The sequence below is a fragment of the Lepisma saccharinum genome, chromosome 24 (assembly GCF_977018435.1).
Source record: "Lepisma saccharinum chromosome 24, izLepSacc3.1, whole genome shotgun sequence".
Taxonomy (NCBI): domain Eukaryota; kingdom Metazoa; phylum Arthropoda; class Insecta; order Zygentoma; family Lepismatidae; genus Lepisma; species Lepisma saccharinum.
In genome coordinates, this window is record NC_139252.1 from 16,293,389 (window position 1) to 16,313,762 (window position 20,374).

Here is a 20,374-nt window from a genome sequence, read left to right on the forward strand (position 1 = left end):
TAAGGAAGATCTTTGGCCCGGTACAGATAGAACATGATATATGGCGAATAAGAAATAATGTTGAACTAGAAAAATTAATCAAGGGTGCAGACATTATACGATATATTAAATGTCAAAGAATTTAATGGCTAGGCCACATACAAAGAATGGATAACATGAGAACTATAAAACGTATACTAGAATGGAAACCTATGGGAAGGCGACCAATTGGAAGACCTAGGATGAGATGGATAGAAGATGTATGCGAAGATTAAATACTCTCAAAGTTAGAAATTGGAAACAAATATCAAAGAAGAGGAAAGATTGGAACGATTTTTCTGAGAAAGCTAAAACCCACAAAGGGGTGTGATGCTAATGGAAGAAGAAGAAGCAAGCCAGAGATGATTTTCATTAAAATGTTGAATTATTACGCTTTTCAGAGCCTGAAAAGCGTTTAAATTGTGATATTTACACTATAGTATGATAACTTGATTTTTCGAGAAATTCACGTTCTATGCCAATATTCCCTTGAAACTCATTTTTTCGACATAAAAAGCGAGAGATGATTTTCATTAAAATGTTGAATTATTATGCATTTCAGACCCTGAAAAGCGTTTTAATTCTTTCATTTTGGTCATTGGTTCAAAACTTGATTTTTCGAGAAATTCGTGTTAAATGCTAATACTTACTTGAAACTCATTTCCTCCACAGTATGATAACTTGATTTTCGAGAAATTCGCGTTCAATGCCAATACTCGTTTTATACTCATTTTCTCTACAAAGCAAGCCAGAGATTTTTTTATTAAAATGTTGAATTATTATGCTTTTCAGAGCCTGAGAATTGTTTTAATTCTGACGTTTCGACTATAGGTTCAAAACTTGATTTTTCCAGAAATTCGCGTTAAATGGCAATACTCGTTTGAAACTAATTTCCTCTACAGAGCAAGCCAGAGATGATTTTTATTAAAATGTTGGTTTATTATATTGTTGAATCATTCAAATTCAAATTCAAATTTTCTTTATTAAAGGGCGAGGTTCAGCCTGTGGCTGTGCTACACCTTAACCCCGTTTGATATTTACCTAGTGTACTTAAACAAAATCGTAAAAAAAGAAGAAAATACAATAAAATAAAAATAATAAAAAAAAATAAAAAAATTGGTTACAAGGAAAGAACAAAAGACGAGATTTAAAAAGAAGTCAAGACAACACGTAAAGAAGAAAGAGAGATATAACACACATTCACGCACACACACACACACATTAAAACACACATACTAAACATTTCTGAGCAGGACATTCACGCACGGATGTTGAGATTGATGTACATGATCATGGTAATTTGATAGAACAACACATACGTAAATATAGCAATGTAGTTTATTCTTAAATTTGTTAGGACTGGGGAGGGAGGTAATGGAGGGCGGAAGTTCTTTCATTGTTTTTGCCGCCGAAAGTGTAAAAGACGATTTGAAAGTTTCCCGTGAGTGTTTGAAGAATCAAGTTTCGCTGTTTCTCTTGTTTTGTAGTTGTGTATTTCCCTTCTGGTTTTTAGTTTCACGAATAAATTTTCGGGAATTTTTTTATGCAAAAGATTCTCTATAAAGCAACAGAAATGAAGTCTGCGACGTCTGTTCATGTTTAGCATTTAGTTCTCGTTCAGGGTTGGAAGAATATGATCGATTTGTTTAATGTTATAAACGAAGCGTAAACACGAATTTTGAACTTTTTGAATTATTTACTTTATTTCGAACAGACAAGTTATGCTTTTCAGAGCCTCAGAGGCGTTTTAATTCTCATATTTAGACTATAGGTATAAAAATTGATTTTTCGAGAAATTCTCTTTAAATGCTAATTCTCGCTTGAAACTCATTTTTTCTACAGAGCAAGGCAGACATGATTTTCTTTAAATGTTGAATTATTATGCTTTTCAGAGCCTGAAAAGCCTTTTAATTCTGACATTTACATTATAGGATGAAAACTTGATTTTTCGAGAAATTCACGTTTAATGCTAAAACTCGCTTGAAAATCATTTTCTCTACGGACCAGGCGAGAGATGATTATCATTAAAATGTTGAATGATTATGCTTTTCAGAGCCCGAAGTGCGTTTTATTTTTTCATGTCGACTATAGGATCAAAACTTGAGTTTTCGAGAATTCGCGTTTAATCCTAATATTCCTTTGAAGATCATTTTCTCTACGGGTCAATCCATATGAAATCATACCAGCTGGTTGCTTGACCATTTTTAAAAAAGTTTATTTTTTCAGTATATATTGACAGTTCAGAATCAATCTTATTTTATTTTTACTATCACAGATTTGAAGATGGCGGGAATTTTTTTATCATGGCGCGCTTCATTTTCTCCATTCGTAAGCATCAGCGGCATCTTTTTTTTCTCAGCTCTGGTAAGTCCTTCGACAATGAGACAAAATCTGTGATGTTAACCACATTATAGGCTACAATTATATTTCTGTGTAATTTTCTAAATATTATTCCTTCATAATAAATTTTAAGGTCAAAATTGTGAATTTAAATCGCTCAAAATGACATTTTCGGACATTTTTTTGGGGGGAAAGGCAGTTTGTTTGACACTTGAATTTTTTTGTGCTAGTACCTGTTTACCAATAGAGTATGTCAAAATTATTTGAAGCTTGAGACTTTAATATTTGTTTTTCTGCAGGGTCATAAACATGTACTTTCTGTTAAAAAGTTCCAAGTTCAGGGTTAAATATCTCTGGTGGGCACTTGTTTAAAAATCTGAAATTTGTACACAATACAGTAATTCAGGATAAGTAACTTCAGTAAAAATTTTGAGTTTGAGATTTAATTGGTTTAGGAGATACAAAACTCGTGAAAAATTCAACATTTTGCATTAAATATGGCATGCCTAATTTAATTTCTTATTAACATTTTGTGTTGAAATTCTGCAAACTGTAATTTGGAATGTCAATGAACAACATTACAATCCTGAAATGGCTCTGCGATAAAGTGTATATACGAGGGCGTGCTGAAAAGTAACGCTTCATATGTTTTTTATTTTCTTTGTTACCTTGTAAACGCATTTTGGATTTTGAGCAACCATACATTGCACTTATAAGACTTTCCACCTTCTCCATTGAAGGTTTCAAACTTCTATCGCCAGGGGGTGCTGAACTATTGCGAGGAAAATGGCAGCATGTAACCATGCAATGTTGGTGAAGCGCCTGAAGTAGCGTGCCGTGATCGAGTTTATAATATCAGAAAATGTGCTACAAATTGACATTCATCTGAGACTGAGGGAATATTATGGGGATGAATGTGTAGACATCCGTCCCGCAAGATCTTGAGTTTATCATGCTCTAAAAGAAAACCCCAGCTGAACACGAATCCGATGACCTCCATCAGTTCTAGTTCCTGGCCTTTCACTCCATTCTCTCACATAGCTGAGATTTTTTCAGCTGTGGGTTTTCTTTAAGAGCATGATAAACTCAAGATCGCGCGGTACTGATGTCTACACATTCATCCCCATAATATTCCCTCAGTCTCAAATGAATGTCAATTTGTAGCACATTTTCTGCGATTATAAACTCGATCACGGCAAGCTACTTCAGGCGCTTCACCAACATTGCATGGTTACATGCTGCCATTTTCCTCGCAATAGTTCAGCACCCCCTGGCGATAGAAGTTTGAAACCTTCAATGGAGAAGGTGGAAAGTCTTATAAGTGCAATGTATGTTGCTCAAAATCCAAAATGCGTTTACAAGGTAGCAAAGAAAATAAAAAAACATATGAAGCGATACTTTTCAGCACGCCCTCGTATATACACTTTATCGCAGAGCCATTTCAGGATTGTAATGTTGTTCATTGATATTCCAAATTACAGTTTGCAGAATTTCAACACAAAATGTTAATAAGAAATTAAATTAGGCATGCCATATTTAATGCAAAATGTTGAATTTTTCACGAGTTTTGTATCTCCTAAACCAATTAAATCTCAAACTCAAAATTTTTACTGAAGTTACTTATCCTGAAGTACTGTATTGTGTACAAATTTCAGATTTTTAAACAACTTCCCACCAGAGATATTTAACCCTGAACTTGGAATTTTTAAACAAAAAGTACATGTTTATGACCCGGTAGAAGAAAAATTATTGAAGTCTCAAGCTTCAAATAATTTTGACATACTCTATTGGTACACAGGTACTTGCACAAAAAAATGTAAGTGTCAAACAAACTGCCTTCCCCCCCCCAAAAAAAATGTCGGAAAATGTCATTTTGAGCGATTTAAATACACAATTTTGACCTTAAAATTTATTATGAAGGAATAATATTTAGAAAATTACACAGAAATATAATTGTAGCCTATAATGTGGTTAACATCACAGATTTTGTCTCATTGTCGTAGGACTTACCAGAGATGAGAAAAAAAGTTGCCGCTGATGCTTACGAATGGAGAAAATGACGCGCGCCATAATAAAGAAATGCCCGCCATCTTCAAATCGGTGATAGTAAAAATAAAATAAGAGTGGTTCTGAACTGTCAATATATGAGGCTCACACCACTCAAAAAATAAACTTTTTTAAAAATGGTCAAGCAACCAGCTGGTATGATTTAATATGGATGGACCCCTACAGATAAGCGAGAGATGATTTTCATTAAAATGTTGAATTATTATGCTTTTCAGAGCCTGAAATACGTTTTAATTATTACATTTCCACTATAGGATGAAACTTGATTTTCCAGATATTCGCGTTCAATGCTAATACTCGCTTGAAATTCATTTTTTTTACAGAGCAAGCCAGAGATGATTTTCATTAAATTGTTGAATTATTATACATTTCAGAGCCTGAAAACCCCTCCAGGGAACGCCGCCTTATAGTAGCACTGACCGTGCGGGCGGAAGGGTTTGCGTGCTTTGTTGAGGCTGAGAGCTATGCCAGCGGTAGATTTTCTACCAGCAAGGTCACCCATGCTGGACAGGTCTCAGAAGAGAAGCCAGACTAAGGCGTTCTGCAACGTCCCATTTTACCTACTGTATCCTATCCCAATATTCCTACCTAGTCCCTAGTCCCATCCTCAGGGTTACGAGGGGGATGGAGCGGATTGCTCAGCCGTAGTTTTGGCAACAGTACATATGTTTTTCTTTGGTTATTTTCTTGGTTATCACGTGTAAGTTCTAACCCAAACTGTCAGGTTAATACTTTATACTTCTCTTTCTTATCTAATCTGATATTAATTTTTATATTACCGTAACACATATTATCATATTATTGTACTTTTTGAATTCTTCTGATTGCACATTTTGTGTACCAAACAGTGTTATAATACAAGACACTGTAAATGGGCATTTGCCTGTAGTGTCATGTCTTTAAATAAATAAATAAAGGAGCAAACCTGATACAAACCCTGGTCCTCCAAGTTGGGGGTTGCGCATGGGGCTAACGACCCTATCCCATAAAACAAACATTGTTACGGAACTCAGAAACAATGATAGCCGGACGTATTCTATGGAAAGACACAGGCATGCTAAAGGACTACGTAAACTGAAGAATGATATATACCTGGCCACATGGAATGTTAGAACATTAAGCAAACCAGTTGCATTGGAAAACCTAAAGGAGGAAATGAAGAAATACAGAATAATAGTAGCGGCATTGCAGGAGATCAGGTGGCAAAGAAATGGAATGTTATCTACTGGAGATTACACATTAATGTATAGTGGAAGCAGTGAAATTACAAGAGGTTACACAAGATTCCTACTAAACAATAAATATAAAACTGCAGTAAAGAACTTCAAACCAATAAATGAGAGCCTATGAACGCTGAGAATGAAGGGCAAGATCTTCAAAATTACCTTAGTATGTGTACATGCCCCAACGGAAGAGGCAGAAGAAGATAAAAAGGATGGATTCTACCAGAAGCTGGATCAGGTAATCGATCGTATACCAAAACATGATATTAAGATAATAAGACGCTTTTCAGGCTCTTACTTACTTACTTCTTGGCTACTGAAAAGCATAAAAATTCAACATTTTAGTGAAAATCATCTCTGGCTTGCTCTGTAGAGAAATTGAGTTTCAAAGGAATAAAAACATTGAACGCGAATTTCTCAAGAAATCAAGTTTTCATCCTATAGTGAAAATGTCAGTATTAAAACTCATTTCAAACTCTTAAAAGCATAATTATATAACATATTAATGAAAATCGTCTGTGGCTTGGTCTGTAGAGAAAATGAATTTCAAAGGAATATTAACATTAAACGCGAATTTATCGAAAAATCAAGTTATCACCCTAAAGTCGAAATGTCGGAATTAAAATGCTTCTCAGGCTCTGAAAAGCATAATAAAACATAATGAAAATCAACTTTGGCTTGGTCTGTCGAGATAGTGAGTTTCAAACGAGTATTAGCATAGAACGCGCGAATTTCTCGAAAAATCAAGTTTTCATCCAACACTCGAAATGTGATAATTAAATCGATTTTCAGGCTCTGAAAACCATAATAATACTACATTTTTATGAAAATCTTCTCTGGCATAGTCTGTAGAGAAAATTAGTTTAAAACGAATATAAGCATTTAAAGCGAATTTCTCGAAAAATCAAGTTATCTCCCTATAGTCGAAATGTATTAATCAAAACGCTTTTCAGGCTCTGAAAAACATAATAAATCAACATTTTAATGAAAATCATCTCTGGATTGCTCTGTAGAGGAAATGAGTTTCAAACCAGTATTAGCATCGAACGCGAATTTCTTGAAAAAATAAGTTTTGATCTTGTAGAAGAAATGTCAGAATTAAGACGCTTTTTAGGCTCTTACTTACTTACTTCTTGGCTGCTACAGCCTCTAAAGGGCCTTGGCCTCTCTCACAATGATAGCACATTCTCTTCTGTCTTCTGCTCGACGTCTCCACCGTCTTACTCCCATCCTCCTAAGGTCCTCCTCAACGTCCTCCAACGATCTTTTCCTTGGCCTTCCTCTTAATATTCTCCCTCCTGGTGTCCCTTTATAGACCTTTTAATCCGCTCTGTCTTCAGGCATTCTTTCCACATGTCCTAGCCACCCGAGCCTCATGCTTCTTATATCGGAAACTATATCTGTCTTTTTGTAGTAGAGTGCTCTAATTTCATCGTTTCTCATTTACTGGCCCGTATATTTTCATCAGTATCCTTCTTTCCCATCTTCGCAAAAGTTCTTCATCTGCTTGCACTAAAGTCTATGTCTCTGCTAAATATGTCACCACTGGCATAACGACTAGCTGATATACTTTGATTTTCAAATTTCTACTCAGGCTGCGAGATTTGAAAACTCTTAACAATGAAAAATAAATTCGATTACCAGCTGCAATTCTTGTTTTTATTTCCTCCTTAATATTATTATCCATGGTAACTAATGTTCCAAGATATTGAAAACTTTTGAATTTTTCATAGGTGTCTCAATCAACTTGCTTATGTTGGCCTTCCGAGAATTCCATATCTCGCGTTGAGAACATGTATTTAGTTTCGGGTTTTTTTATTTTGAGTCCCATCTCACTAGCTGTGTTCTCCAATCTTTCCAGTCCTTCCTCCACTTCTTGCAATCTTCTTGCCATCATATAAATGTCATCAGCATATGCTAGATTTTGGTTTACTCTGTTGAAGAGAGTTCCTACTGGGTTACACCCTTGACCCACTCTTCTCATGATCTTTTCTAAAACTATATTGAATAATATCGTAGAAAGCACATCTCCTTGTCTCAAACCTTGGTTTACTGCAAATTCCCTTGTGAGCTCTCCTTCAATCTTCACCTTGCATTTAGTACCCCTAAGCGTCATTCTGGTTAATCTTATTAGCTTGTTTAGGATCCCTAGCTCCTTCATTGCCTCATAAAATTTTCCTCGTATGATACTGTCATATGCCTATAAATAACTGATGACTATTCATAACATTTCTCCATTATCTGCCTGACTATAAAGATTTGATCCGTAATGGATCTGTTTGGTCTAAAACCACACTGATAATCCCCTATTATTCCCTCAGTCAGTGGTGACAATCTTCCTGCTAGGATTTTTGCAAGCACTTAGTATATTACGCTCACTATTGCTATAGTTCATGTTCCCATATATCAGATAACAATTTGTGTATATACTTTATTAGTTGATTTCCATGCGTTCTTAACCATTTCAGCAGTGATATTATTAATGCCTAGGGCTTTGTTATTCTTTAGAGGCTTAATAACTGTTCTAACTTCTTCCAGTGTTGGAGATGTTCCGGTTTCGTCATCATGGTCCTCCCCTGGGTATTCCTCTTCATCATTCAATTCTAGATCTTGGAACCCATCTTCCACATTAAGTAGCTGACTGAAGTATTCTGCCCATCTCTCTAAGATCCCATTTTCCCCGCCTATTAGGTTTCCTGCTTGGTCTTTACAGAAAGCTGTCTTCGGTTGGAAGCCTTTCCTTATATCCTTCACCTTATATACATTTTCCTTACTTGCTGATTACTACTATATTCTTCAAGTTCCTCAATCCACTCTTTCTCAAAGCATCGTTTCTTTCTGCTGCACACACAGTCTGCTTCCTTTATTTTAAGTCTATATTGTTCTGTGTTATATCTGGTTAAGCATTCTCTTTCGTGCCTCACTTCTTTCATTTATTGCTGTTTTACATTCTTCATCAAACCATTTACCTCTTCGGATCTTCGTCTTCTCTCCCAGCACTTCCTGTGCTGTTTCATGTAGGATCTCCTTTATTATACTCCATTTCCCTTCAACACTTTCGATTTCCCATTTTTTACTTCTTTCTTGAAGTTGGTTGAATACCATTAAACGGAATTTTTTGGCAATGGCTTCATCTCTTTATAACTTCTCATCATCATACCTTGAGGTCACTTTCGCTCTTCTTCCATCCCTATATGTAGCTAATCTCTGTCTGTATTTAATGCGTACTAAATAATCACTGTCTGCTCCTTGACAGCTATCTACTTGTAGTATATCAGAGGCATGTCTTCTGTCTATCAGCATATGGTCAATTTGGTTTTGTGTTACACCATCTGGTGAACACCATGTCTTTTTCTTCAACTTCTTCCTTTGATGCCAGGTGCTTCGAATGACCATTAAGTTACACATAGCCAGATCTATCAGTCTCAGACCATTATCATTTGAAATTTCATGCAAACTTTCCTTTCCTATAGAGTCTTGGAATGCTTCTTCACGTCCAACCTTGGCATTAAACTCTACCATTATTATCTTAATGTCATGTTTTGGTATAATAATTCGACATTTTAATGAAAATCATCTCTCGCTTGCTCTGTAGAGAAAATGATTTTCAAGCGAGTATTAGCATTAAACGTGAATTTCTGGAAAATTTAAGTTATCAACCTATAGTCGAAATGTCAGAATTAATATGCTTCTCTGGCTCTTAAAAAACATAATAATTTAACATTTTAATGAAAATCATCTCTGGCTTGCTTTGTAGAGAAAATGAGTATCAAACGAGTATTAGCATTGAATGCGAATTTCTCGAAAAATCAAGTTAACATCTTGTAGTCGAAATGTAATAATTAAAACATTTATTAGGCTATGAAAAGCATAATAATTGAACATTTTTATGAAAATCATCTCAAGCTTGCGCTGTAGAGGAAATGAGTTTCAAGTAAGTATTTGCATTTTACACGAATTTCTCGAAAAGTCAAGTTTTGAACCAATGGCCAAAATGAAAGAATTAAAACGCTTTTCAGGGTCTGAAATGCATAATAATTCAATATTTTAATGAAAATCATGTCTGCCTTGCTATGGAGAGAAAATTAGTTTCAAGCGACATATTAGCGTGAACGTGAATTTCTCGTAAAATCAAGTTATCATCCAATAGTCGAAATGTCAGAAATAAAACGCTTTTCAGGTTCTGAAATACATAATAATTCAACATTTTAATGAAAATCATCTCTCGCGTTTTATGTCGAAAAATTGAGTTTCAAGGGAATATTGGCATAGAACGTGAATTTCTCGAAAAATCAAGTTATCATACTATAGTGTAAATATCAGAATTAAAACGCTTTTCATGCTCTGAAAAGCATAATATTCCAACATTTTAATGAAAATCTTGTCTGCATTGCACTGTAGAGATAATGAGTTTCAAGCCATTATTAGCATTTAAGGCGAATTTCTCGAAAAATCAATTTTTATACCTATAGTCGAAACTTCAGAATTAGAACGTATCTCTGGCTCTGAAAAGCATAATAATTCAACATTTTAATGAAAATCATCTCTGGCTTGCTTCTTCTTCTTCCATTAGCATCACAACCCTTTGTGGGTTTTAGCTTTCTCTATCAAATCGTTCCAATCTTTCCTCTTCTTTGCCATTTCTTTCCAATTTCCAATTTTGAGAGTCTTTAAATCTTCGCATACATCTTCAATCCATTTCATCCTAGGTCTTCCAATTGGTCGCCTTCCCATAGGTTTCCATTCTAGTATACGTTTTATAGTTCTCATGTTATCAATTCTTTGTATGTGGCCAAGCCATTTAATTTTTTGACTTTTAATATATCGTATAATGTTTGCACCCTTGATTAATATTTCTAGTTCGACATTATTTCTTATTCTCCATATATCATGTTCTATCTGTACCGGGCCAAAGATCTTCCTTAAAATTTGTCTCTCAAATATACTTAGTTTGTTTCTATCTTTCTGTGTTAAGTTCCAGGTTTCAGCAGCATATGTAACCACTGGTCTTATTATAGTAAGATATATTTTCATTTTTGTATTTCGTTTCAGAAGTTTCGATTTTAACAGGGATACATTTGCATAATAGGCCTTATTACTTTTCTTTATTCTTTCATCTATTTCAGATTCTATTTTATTGTTTTCATTAAGTGTAGATCCAAGGTATGTAAAATTACTAACACATTCAAAGGAGTAATTATTTATTAATATTGATCTGTTATTATTCATGTTTGTTCTATTAATATTCACGTATTTAGTTTTCTTTTCATTAATTTGTAGTCCAACTCTTGCAGCTTCCTCAACTAGACTCATAAACGTTTCTGAAAGAGCTTTCTTAGTTCTTGCTACAATAGCTACATCATCAGCATATGCTGTGACTTGTTTTAGTCTAGTACTGATGTCTCCTCTCACATCTAATTTTTTAATCACCGAGTCCAAAACTAAATTAAATAGTGTTGCTGAAAGTGGATCTCCTTGGCGGACTCCTGTCATGACATCGACAAGTCCGATCTTGCATTTTCAATTTTAACTGAGGCTCTAGTGTTTTGAATTGTCATTCGAATTAATCCTACTAATTTATTTGGTATTCCAATATCTTGTAACCTTAGTAATGTTGTTAGTCTATATATTGAATCGAAGGCTTGTTTGAAATCAATAAACAAAACATGCAAATCTATATCATATTCATAGCATTTCTCAAAAATCAAACGCATCATCTGGATGTTATCTGTAGTACTTCTGTTGTTCCTAAATCCACTTTGATACTCTCCTATAATGTCTTCAGCATAATCAGCTAGTCTGATGTTAATTATTGCTGCAAGTATTTTATATAGGTTGTTTAATAGTGATATGCCTCTATAATTTTCACAGACTGTTTTATCTCCTTTTTAAAGTATAGGGCACACTAGTGCCATGTTCCAATCATTTGGCATTTGTTCTCGATTCCATATATTAATTATAAGTTTATGTATTCTGCGATACATTTCTTTTCCAGCTGCTTGTATAAGTTCATTGTTCATATTGTCAATTCCTGGTGCTTTCATCTTTTCAAAGTTTTTAATTACTGTCTTCACTTCTTCGTATGTTGGTGCATCAACTAATATGTTTTCATTATCCTGCTGATTCATCGTGTTCCAGTAGGGCACCTCTAAATCCTGGTTGTGTTGAACTCCCTGGAAATGTTCTTTCCATCTATTCATTATTTCTGCTTGTTCAGTTAGGATTTTACCGTCTTTGGATTTTAAGTTTCTAGTTCTTGGTTTATACTGTTGTGTTATAATTTTCTGGATTCGATAGAATTTTCTATATTCTTTTTTGGTGTTTAGTTCTAGTAACATTTCTATTTGTGTTTTTACTGCTTGGCGTTTCTTCTTCCTACACATTTTCTTAGCATGCTTTTTCAGATTTTCATATTTTTCTCTATTTGATCTTGTAGTTCTATTAAGACATCTATTTCTGGCTTTGTTTTTTGCTTTAACCACCTTTTTACATTCTTCATCATATCAATCTTCATTTTTTTCATATGCTTTGGTTCCTAAAACCCGATTAGTAGTATGATGTTTCTTAAATTATCCCAATCCACTTCTACATCACCTTCTTTTTCCTGTTTCTTCAAGTTTCGTTTGTATTTCTTGTCTGCATGGGTTTTGTATAAAATATTTCTTCAATTTTTCTATATTCCATTTCTTAGTTTTCTTGTATACTCCTTCATTAACTATGCTAATTCTTTGTCTTATTTTAGTTCTGACAAGATATTGATCCGTATCACAACTAGGTCCTCTATATGTTTTGACATCAGTTATTAATGTAGCTCTCCTCTTATTGATCAATACATGATCAGTTTGATTACATCGTTGTTCACCGGGTATTTTCCAAGTCCCTTTGTGAATTTTTTTATGTTTAAATCTAGTGCTACTGATATCAAGGTTTTGTAATTGTGCTAGTTGTATCAGCCTTTCTCCATTATCACTTGTTTCTTTGTGTAGGGAAAATCTGCCTGATACTCCACTGCTGCTGGATTCATTACCTATTCTCGCATTTAAATCCCCCAGTAGAATTAGTGTATCATGTTTTGGTACTCTATCACATACATCTGACAGTTCACTGTAGAAATGTTCAATATCTTCTTTGTTTGTGTCTTCAGTTGGTGCATATATACATATAAAGGTCATATTGTTAAATTTTCCTTTTATTCTTAATTTACATATTCGGTCATTTATTGGTTCAAATCCGAGTATACATTTCCTCACATTTCCAGTAACTAAAAAACCTGTGCCATTTCTTCCTTTAATTGTTGGATGCCCACTATAAATAAGAGAGAATTCTTTCCTTTTATTCCATCCATCCCCATTCCATCTTATCTCTTGTAATGCTGTTATTTGCATGTTATATTTTATTAATTCATCTGCAATTTCATTCATTTTGCTTGGTTGGAGCATGGTACAGACATTCCAGTTTGCCACATTAATATCCACATTCCTTGGCCTTTTACATTGCGTGGATCCTTCCGGCTTTGCTTGTCTGAGAGTTCGTAGCGGGAGGTTGTTTTACTGGGTAAGGTTGCTGGCCTTACGCCCAACCCCCAACCTGGAGGACCAGGGATTTGTATTCGAGGTTCCTACTCCTAGGAAGACTGGCTTCACCACGCCTAAGGGCTCTACCTACCCCTTAGTTTTCTGTCAGGGTTTTCCTTCCCTTGGCCTTTAGAGATCCCTCTCTTACCTGCAAGGCAGCAGGGCAGTGCTTATTTAATGGCGGCACTTACTCGCCATGTCTCAGTGTCGTCGCTGGATCTTTGTGGTTTTTAATGAGAGTTATCCTGCCAGAAATAACTCTCTCCACATCCTGTTGACACTGACGCTCCCTGTCCGCAACTGCTTATTTGTCGCAGCTAGATTACATATCTGTAGGCCGTCCCCTATCCGCAACCTCGGGATGCGCTCGGCAGCATAGAGCTCTGCTCCTTGGAATGTTGCCCAGTACCGAGATCTCTGGCTTGCACTGTAGAGGAAATGAGTTTCAAACGAGTATTACCATTGAACGTGAATATCTCGAACTATCAAGTTTTGAACTTTTTGTCAAAATGTCAGAATTAAAACAGTTTTCATGCTCTGAAAAGCATAATAATTCAACATTTTAATAAAAATCATCTCTCGCTTGCACAACATGAGAACTATAAAACGTATACTAGAATAGAAACCTTTGGGAAGGCGACCAATTGGAAGACCTAGGATGAAATGGATTGAAGATGTATGCGAAGATTTAAAGATTCTCAAAGTTAGAAATTGGAAAGAAATGGCAAAGAAGAGGAAAGATTGGAACGATTTGTCTGAGAAAGCTAAAACCCACAAAGGGTTGTGATGCTAATGGAAGAAGAAGAAGCAAGCCAGAGATGATTTTCATTAAAATGTTGAATTATTATGCTTTTCAGAGCCTGAAAAGCGTTTTAATTCTCATATTATGATAACTTGATTTTTCGAGAAATTCACGTTCTATGCCAATATTCCCTTGAAACTCATTTTTTCAAAATAAAAAGCGAGAGATGTTTTTCGTTAAAATGTTGAATTATTATGCATTTCAGACCCTGAAAAGCGTTTTAATTTTTTTCATTTTTGCCATTGGTTCAAAACTTGATTTTTCGAGAAATTCGTGTTAAATGCTAATACTTACTTGAAACTCATTTCCTGTATAGCGCAAGCCTGAGATGATTTTCATAAAAATATTGAATTATGATTTTCAGAGCATGAAAAGCGTTTTAATTATAACATTTCGACTATCGGATAGCAACTTGATTTTTCGATAATATCACGTTGATTGCTAACATATCGCTTGAAACTTATTTTCTCTACAGAGCAAGGCAGACATGATTTTCATTAAAGTGTTGAATTATTATGCTTTTCAGAACCTAATATACTTTTGAATTATTACATTTCGACTACAGGATGATAACTTGATTTTTCGAGAAATTCGCGTTCGATGCTAATAAATGTTTGAAACTCATTTCGTCTACAGAGCAAGCCAGAGATGATTTTTATTAAAATGTTGGTATATTATAATGTTGAATCATTCGAATTCAAATTCAAATTTTCTTTATTAATGGGCGAGGTTCAGCCTGTGGCTGTTCTACCACCTAACCCCGTTTGACATTTACCTAGTGTACATAAAAAAAATTACAAAAAAGAGAAGAAAAAACAATAAAATAAAATAAAATGAAAGAAATAAAAAAAAATGGTTACAAGGAAAGAACAAAAGACGAGATTTAAAAAAAAAAGTCAATGCAACACGTAAAAGAGAGAGAGAAAAAAACACACATTCACGCACACACACATTCATTAAAACACACATACTAAACATTTCTGAGCAGGACATTTACGCACGGATGTTGAGATAGATGTCCATGATTATGGTAGTTTTGTGAGGTACGATAGAACAACACATACGTAAATATTACAATATAGTTGTAGATTTGTCAAAGGATTGGCGAGGCTCGTATGTAATCTAAACTGTATTGTGTAGTGTTACTCGTTGGAGCTTGAACAGAGATATTGCTCATCTAACAGAAAATTCTTTAGTTTATTCTTAAATTTGTTAGGACTGGGGAGGGAGGTAATGGAGGGCGGAAGATCATTCATGGTTTTTGCCGCTGAAAGTGTAAAAGACGATTTGAAAATTTCCAGTGAGTGTTTGAAGAGTTCAAGTTTCGCTGTTCCTCTTGTTTTGTAGTTGTGTATTTCCTTTCTGGTTTTTAGTTTCAGAAATAAATTTTCGGGAATTTTTTTATGCAAAAGATTCTCTATAAAGCAAATGAAATGAAGTCTGCGACGTCTGTTCATGTTTAGCATTTTGTTCTCGTTCAGGGTTGGAAGAATATGATCGAATTGTTTAATGGTATAAACGAAGCGTAAACACGAATTTTGAACTTTTTGAATTTTTACTTGATTTCGAACAAACTAGTTTATTTTTTCAGAGCCCAAGAGGCGTTTAAATTCTGACATTTCGACTATAGGTATAAAAATTCGAGAAATTCGCTTTAAATGCTAATACTCGCTTGAAACTCATTTTTTCTACAGAGCAAACCAGAGATGAATTTCAGTAAATTGTTGAATTATTATGCTTTTCAGAGCATGAAAAGCGTTTTAATTATAACATTTTGACAATAAGTTCAAAACTTAATATTTAGAGATATTCACGTTCAATGGTAATACTCGAAAGAAACTCAATGCCTCTACAGTGCAAGCCAGAGATGATTTTCATTAAAATCTATTTTTATGCTTTTCAGAGCATAAATAGCGATTTAATTATTACATTTCGACTATAGGATAACAGCTTGATTTTTCGAGAAGTTCACGTTCAATGTTTATATCATCTTCAAACTAATTTCCACTACAGACCAAGCTAGAGATGATTTTAATTAAAATGATGAATTACTATGCTTTTCAGATTCTGAAAACCGTTTTAAATCTTTCATTTTGACTATAAGATCAAAACTTGATTTTTCGAGAAATTAACGTTCAATGCTAATACACGCTTGAAACACATTTTGTCTACAGACCAAACCAGAGATGATTTCCATTAAAATGTTGAATTATTATACTTTTCAGAGCATGAAAACCCCTCCAGGGAACGCCGCCTTATAGTAGAACTGACCGTGCGGGCGGAGGGGTTTGCGTGCTTTGTTGAGGCTGAGAGCTATGCCCGCGGTAGATTTTCTACAAGGCACCCATGCTCGACAGGTCTCAGAAGAGAAGCCAGACTAAGGCGTTCTGCAACGTCCCATTTTTACCTATTGTATCCTATCCCAATATTCCTACCCAGTCCTTAGTCCGGTCCTCAGGGTTACAAGTTGGATGGAGCGGATTCCTCAGCCGTAGTTTTGGCAACAGTACATATGATTTTCCTTGGTTATTTTCGTTTACGTAGTCCTTTAGCATGCCTGTGTCTTTCCATAGAATACGTCCGGCTATCATTGTTTCTGAGTTCCGTAACAATGTTTGTTTTATAGGATAGGGTCGTTAGCCCCATGCTCAACCCACAACCTGGAGGACCAGGGTTTGTATCAGGTTTGCTCCTTTATTTATTTATTTAAAGACATGACACTACACGCAAATGCCCATTTACAGTGTCTTGTATTATAACACTGTTTGGTACACAAAATATGCAATCAGAAGAATTCAAAAAGTACAATAATATGATAATATGTGTTACAGTAATATAAAAATTAATATAAGATTAGATATGAAAGAGAAGTATAAAGTATTAACCTGACAGTTTGGGTTAGAACTTACACATGATAACCAAGAAAATAACCAAGGAAAAACATAAGTACTGTTGCCAACACTACGGCTGAGGAATCCGATCCATCAACCTCGTAACCCTGAGGACGGGACTTAAGGACTATAGTGTAAGTCACCAACCCTGAGACCTTCTGTAAACAAACGGTCTCACCGATTCGATGTATCACTCCGCGTCAGCTGATTCATCACCGAAATCATCTGCCGTTACACTCATAGTTCGCCTCACATTTTATATAAGAGCCTCTGAATGTGAGAACCCGCTCTCAAAACATCAAACGAATATACAGCCGTATACATTGTTACTCTCCCGGTCATTCTCTCTTTCATAACCCTTAAAACTGCAGACACTGACACATTACTGCACTGGGATACGAACTTAAACACTTCATTTACTGGTTTCTCAGAACGTTACATGAATCTGTTTCTCACCCCTTTTCAAAGGCTGTCCTTGCTGGTGTTTTGAAAACAAGCTCGGAGAACACTGAGACTTTCCCGCACGCATAGAACACGGCATGTTTTTTTTCTAAGGATAAGTCAGGCAATATTACCAAGTTGCACTACTTTCTTACTGTTCAAATGATTATTTTTAGAAAATAACCAATGTTATAAAATATCATTATGTACACAAATCTCTAAGCTCATTGAAAGTTACAATGCATATTACTACATAATGTTCACACTTATCTTGTTTTGCCATGTCACCATGTTATTTTACGAAGTACACTATATTTGGCGGAAGAAAAATCGTCATTAGGATGCTTGTCAAAGTTTCCAACCGCAATAAATTTAAGAACTTTCTTTGTCTTGTTTTGATCATCATCAATATATTTATTGGACTTAGAGCAATGCATATGGCTGTTTATGCCCATTATATATTTTATTTACATAAGATACAATTTACATAAAATCTACAAACAAATTTCAAATACAGTCCTATCTATATCATCCTTAGAAATTTACATTACCATGTTATATCATTTTGTCTAAAAAAATGCAAGTAAAATATATTCAATTCACATGCAAGAAAGAAGCCAAATTTATGGGAAATGATTACTGGTGCAAAGAGTTAACCATAAAGGTGAAGCAATAAGTAAAAAAAGAAAGAGCATTGGGTTTAAAGTGAGACGTCATTTGCGGCAGCGTAACCCATACTACAAATTGGCCATTGTTTTACCTTATGTTATGAATCCTGTAACAACGCTGGATTTTCGTGTGGATTATTTTACTTCTATGAGTTTGCAATGCTTTCTGTATGCACGTGGTTTTGTTTACAGAAGATCTCAGAGTTTGATTTGAACTTTAGGTAGGAATATTGGGATAAGATACAATAGGTAAAATGGGACGTTGCAGAACGCCTTAGTCTGGCTTCTCTTCAGAGACCTGTCCAGCATGGGTGACCTTGCTGGTAGAAAATCTACCGCTGGCATAGCTCTCAGTCTCAACAAAGCACGCAAAATACTCCGCCCGCACGGTCAGTGCTACTATAAGGCGGAGTTCCCTGGAGTGGTTTTCAGGCTCTGAAAAATATAATATTTCTACATTTTCATGAAAATCATCTCTGGCTTGATCAGTAGGGAAAATGAGTTTCAAGCGAGTATTAGATAAACATTGAACGCGAATTTCTCGAAAAATCAAGTTATCATCCTATAGTCGAAATATCAAAATTAACACGTTTCTCAGGCTCTCAAAAGAATAATACTTCAACATTTTAATGAAAATCATCTCTAGTTTGGTCAGTAGGGAAAATAAGTTTGAAGCGAGTGTTATGATTGAACGCGAATTTCTCGAATAATCAAGTTTTGATCCTACATTCGAAATGTGATAATTAAAACGCTTTTCAAGCTCTGAACTGCATAATAATATAACATTTTTATGAAAATCATCTCTGGCTTGATCTGTAGCGAAAATTACTTTACAACGAATATTAGCATTTAACGCGAATATCTCGAAAATTCAAGTTTTTATCCACGTAGAAATGTCAGAATTAAAACGATGTTCAGGCTATGAAAAGCACAATAATATAACATTTTAATGAAAATCATCTCTTGTTGCTATGTAGAGAAAATGAGTTTCAGAAGAGTATTATCATTGAACGCCAATTTATCGAAAAGACAACTTATCACAATATAGTCGAAATGTAATAATTAAAAAGCTTTTCAGGCTCTGAAAAGCATAATAGTTTACCATTTTAATGCAAATCATTCTTGGCTTGCTCTGTAGAGAAAATGAGTTTCAAACGAATATAACCATTGAACGCGAATTTATCGAAAAACCAAGTTGTCACCCTATAGTCGAAATGTAGTAAATAAAAAGCTTTTCAAGCTCTGAAAAGCATAATAATTTAACATTTTAATGGAAATGATTTCTGGCTTTCTCTGTAGAGAAAATGAGTTTCAAACGAATATTAGCATTGAACGCGAGTTTCTCGAGATATCAAGTTTTGATTTTATAGTTGAAATGAAAGAATTAAGACGCTTTTCAGAATCTGAAAAGCATAATACTTCAACGTTTTAATCAAAATCATCTTTAGCTTGGTTTGTAGAGAGAATGTGTTTCAAGCGTGTATTAGCATTGAACGTGAATTTCTCGAAAAATTAAGTTACCATCCTATAATCGAAATGTCAAAATTAAAACGCTCTTCAGGCTCTGAAAAGCAAAATACATCAACATTTTAATGAACATCATCTCTAGCTTGCTCTGTAGAGAAAATGAGTTTCAAACGAATATTAGCATTGAACGCGAGTTTCTTGAGATATCATGTTTAGAACCTATTGTCGAAATGTCAGAATTAAAACGTTTCTCAGGCTCTGAAAAGTTTAATAATTCATTATTTTAATAAAAATCATCTCTGGCTTGCTCTGTAAAGAATGAGTTTCATGCGAGTATTAGCACATTGAACGCGAATTTCTCGAAAAATCAAATTATCATCGTGTAGTCAAAATGTAATAATTAAAATGCTTCTCAAGCTTTGAAAAGCATAATAATTCAACATTTTAATGAAAATCATCTATGGCTTGGTTTGTAGAGAAAATGAGTTTCAAACGAGTATTAGCATTGAACGCGAATTTCTCGAAAAATTAAGATATTATCATGTAGTCGAATTGTCAAAATTAACACGTTTGTCAGGATCTGAAAACCATAATAAATCAACATTTTAATGAAAATCATCTCTGGCTTGCTCTGTAGAGAAAATGAGTTTCAAACGAGTATTAGCACATTGAACGCGAATTTCTCGAAAAATCAAGATTTCATCATGTAGTCGAAAAGTAATAATTAAAAACGTTTCTCAAGCTCTGAAAAGCATAATAATTTATCATTTTAATGACTATCATCTCTGGCTTGCTCTGTAGAGAAAATGGGTTTTAAGCGAGTATTAGCATTTAACGCGAATTTCTCGAAAAATCGAGTTATCATCCTGTAGTCGAAATTAAA

At 34.6% G+C, this 20,374-nt stretch overlaps 1 protein-coding gene across 1 annotated transcript; it reads right to left on the minus strand.

The window, feature by feature from the left end:
• Positions 1-12,238: 12,238 nt before the first annotated feature.
• On the minus strand, positions 12,239-12,820 carry LOC145978115 (protein CFDP2-like). Its single transcript, XM_083110557.1, has one exon. It carries the CDS (start codon positions 12,818-12,820, stop codon positions 12,239-12,241), a length of 582 nt encoding a protein of 193 aa, XP_082966683.1.
• Between the last annotated feature and the right edge of the window lie 7,554 nt (positions 12,821-20,374).

Bases quoted from the DNA above. Each gene is read 5' to 3' on its own strand.
- LOC145978115 (XM_083110557.1), bottom strand. From the start codon at position 12,820: ATGACCTTTATATGTATATATGCACCAACTGAAGACACAAACAAAGAA.